Genomic DNA, 13,965 nt, shown 5'->3' with positions numbered 1-13,965 from the left:
TAAAAAGGACAATATTAAGCATGCAAAAACATTACATTAATTATAAGCAATCTATAATATTTTAATGACTTTTTACACAAAAGTGATCACACATACACTGCATATATAATTTTGCACACACTACATATGTACACAAAGCAGGTCTGTGTATATGTAAACAAAATAATGAAAATGTGGACACTGCAAAGGTTTAATACTTTTGTCAGTCTTACCTTAAAATATTTAGACAGACGTTTCCTTCTAGATCTATGTTGGGGTGATATACCATCGTCTCACACTTAACCTTCGGAGGATCATGTGGATAGCCTTGACCTACCTGTGATACAGAAAATAATTATGCTCATCAAAAACTATCAATGCCCATCCCTCAAATGTTGATAACCTGAACAAACTGTTAGATCAGCAAGGTAACTGAAAGCTTTACCTTATTCCTTAAAAAAGGAATATTTCTACAATTCCAAACACTGCTATCGGATACATTTTTTGCTGTTCTGGTTACCAAACAAAGGTCTCAAGGGACATAACACTACTAAGCTAGATACTATCCCCCAATCCAACTCCTGAAATTCTGGACAAGCACCCATTACCATCCTATGGAGAAAAAAAAAAAGATAAATACTAAAGTTATCAGTTATTCTTGCCATTTCAGATCTACAATATATTCCCCATCTTCAGTAGCTGGTCATTTTATCTCTTTCAATCAGAAATATTCACCTTTTTCATTAAAAAATCTGCATAACTTAGCACAGAGTAATGATGTGCGTTAGCTGTGTTAAGTGCACACATCCTCACTTGATTTACCTCTCCAGCTACCAGTGAACACCAACTGCAAATTAACAAACAAATCTGACATTACAAAAGTAATACAAAAATACATGCAGTACTTCCCTAATTAAAGGAAACTCTGGTGGAAAATCACTCAAATTCAAGGGGAAGGGGGAGACCATTTCTTTCCCATTAATGAAGGCCTCCTTGCAGATGTCACAAACCCTGCTCAAGAACTCCTGGTTGGGGAGAATCCCAAACAGTACCCATTCAGGTGGAAGGAACCAGGGGGTCAAAAGCACTTGGCTTCGTCTGGAAGTACAGACTTCCCACATTACAAATGATTCAGAGTTTTAGTGAAGACAATATATACCTGGGAAAAGTGCACATGGAGGACCAAGTGATTATGGAACAAAGACTTTCCAAAAGGAAACAGTGGAGAAAGCCACTCCCCTGGAAGTGGGCCTCAACTGCAGTACTTGGCAATGGATAATGAGCAGATAGATGAAAAATCCACTGGCAAAACACTTAGAAATGTCTGCTCAACAACAGCAAGCCCACCCTCACACAAGTCTCAATGAAATGAACAAATGAAGTCCATAAGCTGCAGAATTAGCAAAATATAAAATGAACCTTCTCCAGTGCCACAAAGTGAAGAGAGTATGCCCAATGCATCTTCCCCCTTGCCATGGTGAAGTGAGCAGAAAGGGAGTGACTATGTTTCTCTGCAAAGTCAGAGGTCAATCACAAAGGAGTTCACAAAGAAGGGGAGAAATTGTGTTCCTTATTTTTGGATAGGGGATACCCCATTTCCTTGATTAAATCGGTTCGTGAGGAGGTTTGCTCAGCTAGGGATACTAGATTTTCCCCCATTTTAGGAAAGGGACACAATGATGCAACTGTAGAAAGCCCTCACTCCACTTTTACTGCATCTGGTTCTGACTTGGTATTTGTTACCGAACATAGTGAAGATGTTGGGTATATTATGCCTATTATTCAAGAAGAACTGAACACGTTTAAAGATCTTACTGACCTGAAAAATTTAAAAGACCTGACATGTAAATTTGTTTACAAAAGGGGATTCAACATCAAGAGGGTTTTAGAACACAACATCAGTTTTAGCACCCCTAATCAATTTAGAAAGGGCACCTTCGGCCATGGGCATTGTAGGCAGTGTAAGTATGTTATTAATCAGGAAAATGTTTACCTAGAAAGCAGGAATAGAAAGATTACTGCCCAGAGATTTCATAACTGCAATTCTACAGGGATAGTTTATTTGGCTGTCTGCCAGTCTTGCCAAGCATTTTATGTTGGCAAGACCGAAAGGCAGTCAAGGAGACGCATCTACGAACACTACTATGAAATTCAAAAACAATGCAACACCAATGCTCTTTACAGGCACACAGTTGTGTGTGAAACTGCTTTTTTATGTTTTTTGTGTTGGAAACAGTCCCTAAATGTATTAGGGGAGGGCACTGGGAAGCTAGATTATCCCACAGGGAGACATGTTGGCAGATTTTACTAGCCTCCAACAAACCTCCGGGTCTCAATGACCTCATTTCCATCATGCCCTATCTAAAACTCAAAGCAGAACAATTGTAATTAACCTGCTATGTGTATAGTTAGGTTTTTATATAATGCATTTATAAAATGTTGATGGAATGGACAAAATGCAACTTTTTGTAAAATAATATGCTTAGTTATTGCACAGTTATTTAGTACCATTGTGGTAATTGTTTTTATAAACATTTTAACATGTGAAGGAATTTTATGATGATCAAATAGAAAGTTATATGCATATTTTTAAATAAGCTCAAGTTTTGTCTGTTCACCTAAGAATTTATGGTCATATGTTTTTACTAAGCACAACAGTTAGTGCAGTTATAGCTTTAAGAATGTTCCCATAATACATTAATATTCATTTAATTAATTAATCAATGTATATAAATGGTGGATGTGCTTATTTGAATTTTATCTGAGGAAGTTGCATTGGCGACGAAAACGTGGATAAGTTGTGGCGTTAAATAAATTCAGTTTTCCTGTGCAGTTTGCTTTCCTGGCAGTTTTTTCATCGTTGACTGAGTGCCTTATAGTGGTGGTGGCACCATACTCCCTGTGGATTTTCCTTGCCTGGTTGGTGCTTTTGTGGAGTGGTTGTTATTTCACGGTTCTCTTTTGCTTGGTTCGTTATGGAAACAGGTTTGGGGTCCACTGCTTCTGGTGCTTCCAGCTGACACACGCCAACTCACGGGTCAACTCACCTTGCTAGTACAGTTACTCACACCATTGGGGCAAGGACTACAGTCGGTTCTAGCTGAACGGGAATTACTTAAATTTCTCCATTTAAAAACCACGGGTTCTTCCTCGGAAGGACATTCTAAAGGTACGGGACGGAAATCTGATGTTTCAGAAGAAACGGAAATATTTAACTTTTTGAAAACTCCTGCTGCCTTCAGGGAGAACACTGAAAACGCCGGTATTGATTCTGGTCATAATGAACATGGCTCTGGGTTTAACGCAGGTTCTACATTTTCTGACTGGGTACAACACAAACCTGTATTTCAGTTCAATGAAAACAACGATGGTAACTCACATGCCACTTTTTCTTTTGCTGACAATATGCGGACATTTGAACAAAAGCTTTACAGGTATAAGACTTTGGAACTTGACAATCTTTACTTGCATGAATGTCTTAAAAAGCAAATTGTGCCCAAGGGGTTGCGGGTACATAAATACCCGAATAATGTTATCAGTGGGAGTGATTTCCACACTGAACTGGTCAAGATATTTGATGTGTGGATTTGGCATTGTTAGAGCAATAATTAAAAGAAATGATGTTGAAATTAAAACTTTACAACAGGAAATTTTCAAGCTGAATGAAACCGTTACTACTGACTTAAGGTTTACTATTGACTGTGAAAAGCAAAAATATTATGACTTGAGGAAACAAAATAGACCAACAATGCAACACAGTATTAAATCGAAAATATAGAAAACTCAACAGGGACATTAAGGAATATCAGGAGGGTAGGCAGTACCCCAATCCACCCAATTATAGGAATGGTATTCTATTCCAGCAAGGTTCTAGGGATACTTCCAATCCACACGCGTTACAGTCCCCTGTATATGAGTATGCCTCTCCTTTACCACAGCATCATCATCTTGATGACGAGGCTAGTTCTGACACTGATTTCGCCTTCACCAACAACCTCACAACCAACAGGCGCAGCAACATTATCCGGGAGCTCGTTCCCCACGGCAGGCGGGGGGGAGGGGGCAAAAACAGGGGGTGGAGAAGGGATTAACAACAGGAAAGGTAGCAACTAAGACCATTGAGGTAATTGCTATTGGCAATTATTCCAAACATACGTTGAATGGGTATCATATTTACAATTATAGTGATGCGGTCATTACTGACACATGGTTTTCTTTGTTTACAAAAGGTTTTAAGTTTGTGCCTAGTAAGGGTAGTAGTATTGTTAACACCATTCTTGATGTTAAACTTTTTATGCGTAAGCTCAATCTTCAGCATATGCTTGGATCCACCATGATGGGCCCATGCTTAATGCTTAAAAAGTCTAGTACTTACAACCCTCCCTTGCACCCGCAAATTAGCAATTTGGAAAACCGGATTGTACATTTGATACGCAGTAGGGTAGGGAAGTCCAAATACAATTCTAATCTTAACCAGGCTGAGAGTACTCTTTTGACCGAGCTCAGTATTGACCCCTCTGTCAGGGTTATGGAACCTGACAAGGGGGGCGGCACGGTCATTATGGACCAATTAATGTATGAGGCCAAAATGTATAATCTATTACATGACACGGACAAATATACTATTGCCTCCTTAAATGAGGTCCATATGTCATACAAAAAAATAGACTTGGCTATTCAAGCCCTTTTGGACCAGGAAGTTATTGAAATAGACCTTTATGCTTTTTTGAATAATTCACACCCCAAAGTACCAACCATTTTTGGGGTGCCTAAAATTCACAAAAATGTTGTAGACCCTCCTCTCAGACCAATTGTGGCTGCCCAAGTGTCCAAAACCCACAGCCTTTCCAAATTTCTGGATTGGAAGTTAAAGCAGTTGTGGGGTAAACAACAACATTTACTTAAGGACTCCTGGGAATTTCTGCGAGGGATTACTAATGAGTTTTATAGGTCTAACCTATTGTTTGTAACCATAGACGTGGTAGATCTATTTTCAGTAATCCCACATGCAATTGGGTTGGCCTGGATGGAGGAGGCTCTTTGGGAATGTGAAGGAGTTACTAGCAATGATGTAATATTGGTCCTACATTTACTAGAGCTGGTCCTTAGCAACAATTACGTTTATTTTTGTGGGGAATACTTTCAGCAAATATCTGGAGTTTCCATGGGAGCTAATTGTGCCCCGACCTATGCTGACATTGTTTTGTCAGTATGGGAGAAAAAGTATGTATTCCCCAGTGAATTTTCTAAACATTGGATTCATTATACCCGGTTTCTGGATGATATTTGTATTTTTTGGACAGGACCAAGGCATTGTAGAGAAGAATTTGTAACCTATTTGCATTCAACAACTGAATTTTTGAAATTTACATATGACATCTCGGTAAATCAAGTTAATTATCTAGATGTTACCCTTTATAAAAATACTGATGGTTTTAGTTCTTGTATATACAGAAAGCCCTCATTTTCCAATAGCTACTTGCATTACCTCAGCTCACATCCCAAATTTCAAAAAAGGTCCATAATCAAGGGTCAATTTGTGAGGGTCTCGCGTATGACATCAGATGACCATATTTTTCACAAAGAAGGGGAGAAATTGTGTTCCTTATTTTTGGATAAGGGATATCCCATTTCCTTGATTAAATCGGTTCGTGAGGAGGTTTGCTCAGCTAGGGATACTATATTTTCCCCCATTTTAGGAAAGGGACACAATGATGCAACTGTAGAAAGCCCTCACTCCACTTTTACTGCATCTGGTTCTAACTTGGTATTTGTTACCGAACATAGTGAAGATGTTGGGTATATTAGGCATATTATTCAAGAAGAACTGAACACGTTTAAAGATCTTACTGACCTGAAAAATTTAAAAGACCTGACATGTAAATTTGTTTACAAAAGGGGATTCAACATCAAGAGGGTTTTAGAACACAACATCAGTTTTAGCACCCCTAATCAATTTAGAAAGGGCACCTTTCGCTGCGGGCATTGTAGGCAGTGTAAGTATGTTATTAATCAGGAAAATGTTTACCTAGAAAGCAGGAATAGAAAGATTACTGCCCAGAGATTTCATAACTGCAATTCTACAGGGATAGTTTATTTGGCTGTCTGCCGGTCTTGCCAAGCATTTTATGTTGGCAAGACCGAAAGGCAGTTAAGGAGACGCATCTACGAACACTACTATGAAATTCAAAAACAATGCAACACCAATGCTCTTTACAGGCACACAGTTGTGTGTGAAACTGCTTTTTTTATGTTTTTTGTGTTGGAAACAGTCCCTAAATGTATTAGGGGAGGGCATTGGGAAGCTAGATTATCCCACAGGGAGACATGTTGGCAGATTTTACTAGCCTCCAACAAACCTCCGGGTCTCAATGACCTCATTTCCATCATGCCCTATCTAAAACTCAAAGCAGAACAATTGTAATTAACCTGCTATGTGTATAGTTAGGTTTTTATATAATGCATTTATAAAATGTTGATGGAATGGACAAAATGCAACTTTTTGTAAAATAATATGTTTAGTTATTGCACAGTTATTTAGTACCATTATGGTAATTGTTTTTATAAACATTTTAACATGTGAAGGAATTTTATGATGATCAAATAGAAAGTTATATGCATATTTTTAAATAAGCTCAAGTTTTGTCTGTTCACCTAAGAATTTATGGTCATATGTTTTTACTAAGCACAACAGTTAGTGCAGTTATAGCTTTAAGAATGTTCCCATAATACATTAATATTCATTTAATTAATTAATTAATCAATGTATATAAATGGTGGATGTGCTTATTTGAATTTTATCTGAGGAAGTTGCATTGGCGACGAAAACGTGGATAAGTTGCGGCGTTAAATAAATTCAGTTTTCCTGTGCAGTTTGCTTTCCTGGCAGTTTTTTCATCGTTGACTGAGTGCCTTATAGTGGTGTTGGCGCCATACTCCCTGTGGATTTTCCTTGCCTGGTTGGTGCTTTTGTGGAGTGGTTGTTATTTCATGGTTCAGAGGTCAATCTCCTTAGTACATCATACCTGAAGATCCTGCTAAGGGACCGTCGATAAATATGGAGCTGCAGGAGAGTATCAGCTCAGGACAGAGACCCTTGCCAGCTCATTAAACATCCTCCAAAATGTGAACTGCTGTAGGTGAAACCTATCCGAGTTCTCTGTTGGAAGGCTGAGACCCAAACCAGTGTGCTACAATTAAGTTAAAAAAAAGACTTCCCCTCTAATACTATAAAATCTAGTACTCACTGCAACATGCACAAAATGTTCGCAAGGGGCACTCCCTTGATGTGAATAAGTTACACACATCATGACCCCTGCTAACTTTACATAAACTGAAGCCAGTACATCTCAAAAAACATACAATCCCCACACTTGCAATTAGTTCTTGACAGAAGATCTATGTTACAGTCCTTACAAATACAAAAAAGGACCCCATGTGACCCAGTGTCAGGCAGCCTCCCAGTAAAGGGGGTATTGCCTTGGGGACCTCTGCTTGTTTAGGTACAGCTAACAGACTGGTTATCTGATCTCATCAGAACAGCCCCTAAAAGGCAGCCCCTATCCAAGACCCTCAAACCCAGAAAATGTCTTCGCTCTAAATGGCCGGTATGGAGTTCCCCAACCAGGAATGTCCACATTTTCTGCACCATATAAGGCCCTAGGTAAACTCCCTAAACTAAATATGAAAACAGTCATTATCAGGGCTTGCAATGAGCTAGGCTGCAGGAAGGGGAGCCGCACAAAAACAGGCAGGTGAAGGCTGTGCACGTTTTCAAACCAAACAAGAAAATGTCTGAGCGCATATGGCAACATACAGAGTACCCCACAATGGTAGTTCTGTCAGTCAATATAAGCAATCAAGGCTATGAACTGTTAATGAGCAGTTTCTGTAGTCTAGGGCTTCATTATCCCAGCCTTAATCTTCCTACTATGCAATTTATTTTCTTGGGAGAAAAATTCATTGAAAGGGGATACCCGAAGGAAATGTTAGGGGAGATTTTGAATGAAGTGTACACAGGGTGGGGTAACAAATACAAGCCGCTATTGGGTCAGCCTGTGACAACCAATGGAAAAGCTACTGAAGAAACTAGGGATTTTTTAGGGGCTTGTATAATTCAACACAATTTTTCTGAACAATTCATCAAAATAATGCAGAACAATTGGTCAATTTTAAAAACCAATAGTGATATCTATGAATTGGCTGGGAACAAACCATTATTCATACACAAGGCAGGTATGAATTTTAAGACATTTTTGGAAAGAGGGGTAGCACTACGGAGAAACAACAGGGGAACAAACCCTTGTGGTAGATGTAGGCAGTGTTCACATATTAACCAAACTGATACTATCATTTTGAATAATGGTCTGGGCAGCCGGGTCAGATTTTGTAGGGGTAATTGTCAGACCAGGATGTTGGTTTAATTGGCCACTTGTACTCATTGTCCTTCATACTATGTGGGCAAAACGGAGAGGGCATTTAAGGACAGAATTTATGAGCACAAGAATGACATCAGAACTAAGAAAGAAACTTATGCCCTTTACAAACACACAATGGTCTACAATTTTACCCCAGATTTTAAATTTGGCATTCTTGATCTGGTTAATAGAAATAGTAGGGGAGGTGATGTTAAGAACCTCTTATTACAAAAGGAAATAAGATGGCAATTGAGACTAAGGTCCAATTTTGGACCTGGCCTCAATGAATATATAAACATAAAGGCTATCCTGGTGGGTAGAGCAGAAGCTGTCTGAGGCCATTCTTATTAAATTAACATTTAAATTAACATTTGGATCACACTAACTTGATAGAAATACTTCTATATTAGGGTCAGGTACTAGTTTGGTTAGTATTACTGTATCATTACATTACAATATATATTTTACTATTATACTATATTAACTAAGGTATGCATACTTTTATAAGTATATAACTGTTTGGATAGGGAAAAACATTCACAATTAAATATATGAATATTGCTGTTGGTTGGAAATAAACATTATTTTAATTCATTTTATTCAATTCATTTTACTCTTACAAGAAGTTTTGTTTTAAATTCAATTTTGGTTAAAAGGTTATAAGAATTTCATTTTGTCTAGCCTTTTTTTCAGTGAGGTATAACATTATATAAAAAATGAGGGAAGATACAACTTTAAGGTTTATAATTGACTGTAGTTAATTGAATTATTTATTTTGTTGATTTTAATATAAATATCTGATGCACCACTGGTTTTTCATCTGATGAAGTCTGCCCTGAGCAGATGAAAGCGCTCATTTGTAAAGTTTTTAGATATTAAAAGAATTATATGCTTTCCAGTTGTACAGAAGATTTTTCGTTTCATATGGTGTTACATTTATTCTTTGGAGTTCCTACTATGCAACTCAGAGCTAGTAACTTAAATGTTTTCTGCCAGCGTCTGAAAAAGGTCCACCTAGACCAAGGCTCTTTCTTCCAGCATCTGAAAAAGGTCCACCTAGACCAAAGCTCTTCCCCAGTTAAACACAGATAAGTTATCAGAAACTCCATTGCAACACCTATTATCCTTATGGCAAGCATGAAAACTACAGCAGCCATAAAGCCCAGAAAAAGCATCAAATCTCCAGTCTGGATGCAAGCTTCACAGAGCAGAGGTTTTGGAAAGACTACTCCCCAGATGTCCAAGGCTCAAAATTAGCAACTGGATGCTGGAGAAGCCAGATGAGGGATAGAAATAGGGTTGCCACTTTTTGCTGTAGCTGAAACAGAAACATTGCCACATGCCTCGCACCTCCCCAACCCCACCCATCTCCTCCCCTATCTTCACTCACTTTGTCCATTTCATGATGTCACGGGGATGCAGAACGTCCGCTCTTCCATCTGTGATGCTTGTTTCTGCCAATGCCTTTCCATAAAAAAAAAAAGCAAATCTGCCAATTTAACAAAACTGATAGTTGGCTTCTTTTTTGAAATGGAATACCCAAGTTTGTATAGCATTTCTCAGACTACTAGGAAACTGATTTATGGATAGTCCAGGAAAAAAGAACCGATAGGTGGCAACACTAGATGGAAACTAAAAAGTTATGTACTTTCCATAACAGATCTGTGTTGTGTTTTTGTCATCTCAACTGATGGGTTTGGATCAGACTTTGGCCGCTTTTTCAGACTTTAGGATACATAGATCAGGCTCTTTTTCCCTTACTCACAATCTTCTTCAGTCTCCAACATTACCTCAGATTGAATATGCCCATTAAAGTATAAATATATATTACTAGAAAAAATACTTGAGAGCAAAGCAAAGGAAAAATCTGCAGTGGAGCTGCAACAGTATCCAATGCTGAAGCAGTGGTAGCCCAGTCATACCACAAGCCAAGGGAAGAAACACTTGGCATTAGATGGAAACGGGGAAGTTGAGGAAGGATGGAAACAGAACACAGATCTACTTTTACGGCGAGCACAATTTTCTTACTCAATGTCTTTTCCGTCCACTTCTCAACTGATGGGACAGAGCCCCCAGCTACATAGTTCCACAGGTGGTCTCATCTTGGCATCAGATTCAAAAGGAGCCTGGGGCAAGGTCTGCAGCAAGACAGGTCTCGAAGAGTAGGTTCCTTAAGTCAAGGTTTAAGAATGGTATCCGAGGAAAACTGCACAATTTGAGTGAGGTTAAGGAAGCATGATTCTCTCCCATATGGAAATTTGAGATGGCTGCTAAATGAACCTTGACAGCAGAAAAGCCTGCTCAGTTATGGAAAATGATGGCAAAGAAATTTAACACTGTTGATAAAGGAGCAGAAAGGATCTAAGATTACTATGCAAAGTCCAAATGGAATATCTTTTCCATTTACTTTTGTAAACTTTCCTAGTGGATGGTTTCAAGGAGGAAGAAAGTGAACCATTTGGGATGAAAGCCTGGACTGACTAGCAATCACTTAAATGCAAAAACAGACCTACCCGGTCAACAAATGCAATAAATAAAAAATATGCATTTAGCTTTAGGGTTCCAATATCAGCAGGCGGCATTCTGGACAGGTGAATACTAGATTCTGATTTGGATCAAGCACCCAAGGAGAGTGTGTACCAGAGAAGGCCTAGTGGTAGGGAAACCATGTGTGTTGAGGCCAAAAGCAGCATACAGGACGACCAATAGTGGATCAGTGCGCCTTTCAGGGACGCCCCCCCTTCTGGGGGATCAGAGCAAAGAACCTGCTGCACTGGAACTGGACGAGAGTAACAAAGATTGCCGCTTTGATGGCCCAATTGACAAAAAATTTGTATCGGCACTGTTGGGTTGAGAGATCACTCATGAGGTAGCAGAATAGACTGGCTCAACAGAATGTTGGTCTCCCCCAGAATGTGCATTATCATTAGAACGCAGTTAGAAGATATTGCCCACCAACACAATGGGTAAGAGCATGTTCTCCCTTGTTTGCTGCTATTGGTCTGGATAAAAAAAATCACCCAGAGAGAAAAACAAAGACTGCTACAAAACACCTATTGATATTGAATCCAATTTATACAATTTCTGCAGATTCCCAAGCATATTGTCCATATATGATATCTTTCCAAGGAGACCAAAGTGATAGGAGGCTGCCATCGATCCCAGAAGTTGAACTAGTCTGGCAGGTGGCATTCTCCTAGGAAAGGAGCTGCTAAGCCTGATTTCTTAGGATTAGTAACTCGTTTTCCAGTTTGTCTTTTCCCGGTTAGGGGTCGCCACAGCGGAACTCTGGTCCGCTAAAGATTGGCGGTAGATTTTTTTTATGATGCCGAGTTGCCTGCCCAACACCCAACCTTCAGCGAAGGCATGCAATCTTGTCAATTTGAATGACTGCAAACAAATGAGCTCCTACAAGCTCCAGAACTTGTACTGGGGAAAACAGAGTTGTCCTGGTTCACTAATTCCCAGGTTGGAGTATAGCTGAAGCAAATAGCTCTGGCCTGAATTAGCAGAGGCCTGTTAAGAACAGTAAGCAGCTAGTCATCTAGATATGTCTTGCAGCCAGAGATGTGGGGGAGGGGGGGGGCTGTGGTGAGACCAAAGGTCAAGGCTCTGAATTGGAAATGACTGCCTCCCAGCCGGAAGCGAAGGAATCTCCTGGAGTGTCTGTCCATTTTGTTGGCATAGTATGCATCCTGAAGGTCTATGGAGTACATCCAGTAGTCTTTCCTCAGTAAAGGGGGGATAGGGTCTATATCCTAAGAACGAAAGCACTAAATTGCGAATGCTCTAAAGATCAAAAATGCCAGACCTCGAAGTGCTTTTTGTGACATCGCAGTACAGTGAAGGTTGGAATATTTGCCCTTTCCTCACTGTAGTATGATCTTGGAGTTGGTATATATATTTTTTGGGGGGGTTGAGGTCCGGCATTTTCAATCTTTAGAGCGTTCACAATTTGGTGCTTTCATTCTTAGACCCAGGAGGATAGACTGCACTGTGATCATCTGTAACTGTGGGTCTGACAAGCTGGTTCAAGTGACAGAGGTTCAAAATTGGACTTAGATTCTCAAAGAAGAATTACATCCAAACTTCATGAACTGCAAATGAGATAGGGGACAGGAGGGGATTGCAGGTAAGGGGAGGAGGCCAAACTACCGATCCTAAAGTTTGAAAAAGCAGAAGTCTGGTCCAAAACCCATCAGTTGGGGAATGGATAGAAAGGACATCAGATCTACTGCCAGCTCCTCATCATTTGGGGCAAGTGACTGTGCAATCACACCACAAGGGCTCAACATGAAAGACCAGAAGCATAAGCCCACCAGAGTATAAAGGCAGTGTAACTACAACAGCCGGTGAACAAAAGCACATATATGCATAGTGTACTGCAGAGGGCACAGCACCATCCTTTCCAGCCAAGGAGTGGAGTAAATTAGATGCATAGAAAACAAAAAATCTTCTATTCTGACAGACAGAATGAAAAAATCTTCTAATCTCTGGTGGACTTCAGCTGTGATCTCCATCTACCAATTCCATCATGTGGTATCTGAAGATGCCAGGGGGCAGGAAAAATGCACAGTAATGAACAGGGCAGCGACATAAAAACTGAGCCTGGTCCCTGTGCTGCATCACACACCAAGATTACTACACCTTTTTGGGTCCTCATCAAGTACATGAATGACTGACATTTACGTTTTCAACACTGCTTCAATGAAGGATTTCCTTTTGGCAGGGAGCAGAGAAGACTTCTTCCAATTTTTGGTAGTCTGTAGGGATTGCATCCAGAGGAATGTTGATAAAGACCGCCTCCGGGTTAGTGCTCCTTCTAAGCTGGGTGCATGCCAGTTAATATGCTGTACACATACACCAAATGAAAAACTCATTCACTTTAATAAAAAAAAAAAAATGAACAATTCGCTAGACAATGATGCACAAAAAGAGCTAGCAAAAAGTTCCACAGCTTATTTTACTTTGAGGTGATGAACTGCATGAGCTTTTTATCATTAAGTGTAGTGATGTGCCATGACACATGTGGTTTACATTATGAATGCTGTCCAACAGAATAGCCAGTTTTGGACGGAGGAAGGGAAAACAATGAAGTGTCCTGCCCTCTTCCTCTGAAATAGAAACGCACTGCCTTAAATTGGGGGTAGTGGAGAATCTGTTTTGCCAGAGGTCTACATCACTTCAAACCCAAATAAACTGGAGTTGGTATATTTATTCACTTCTCATTCTGTGCCACTATAGTAGAAATCAGCAGATTGCGTCTATAATTTATGGCTGTAAAGCTTTGTGGGCAAAAGTTACCACTTTTTTCACAGCATTACTGTATACTGGGAATTGGGTGTTTTTTGTTCCACAACGCAGAAGTCAAATTGCTGAAAGAGCAGATTTTATATTTCAAAAATAAAAGAGCAGAAAGTCTCCTTATGCAAATGTTTGCATTCACAGAACATACTAATCAGCTGAATTTCTGACTCCATTTCTGCTGGATAAGATTTAATTATTGCAGTACATCCTTTACAGCAAGCAGAGCAACTTTTGGCTTCTTTACTGTTAATATACTGCAATT

At 39.5% G+C, this 13,965-nt stretch overlaps 1 protein-coding gene across 1 annotated transcript in view; it reads right to left on the bottom strand.

Moving 5' to 3' along the window:
* UBE2M (ubiquitin conjugating enzyme E2 M) overlaps window positions 1–13,965 on the bottom strand; it is an 861,662-nt gene that overhangs the window by 253,328 nt on the left and 594,369 nt on the right. Inside the window, exon 3 of the mRNA XM_044059596.1 lies at window positions 213–316. Coding sequence (XP_043915531.1) covers window positions 213–316 — 104 coding nt within the window. The remainder of the gene's footprint in view (window positions 1–212; window positions 317–13,965) is intronic.

This window comes from Protopterus annectens, chromosome 17.part0 (assembly GCF_019279795.1).
Source record: "Protopterus annectens isolate FY-2018-M chromosome 17.part0, PAN1.0, whole genome shotgun sequence".
NCBI lineage: Eukaryota > Metazoa > Chordata > Ceratodontiformes > Protopteridae > Protopterus > Protopterus annectens.
Note: the sequence above shows the minus strand (reverse complement) of the source record. Positions and strands in the feature narration are given on the sequence as shown.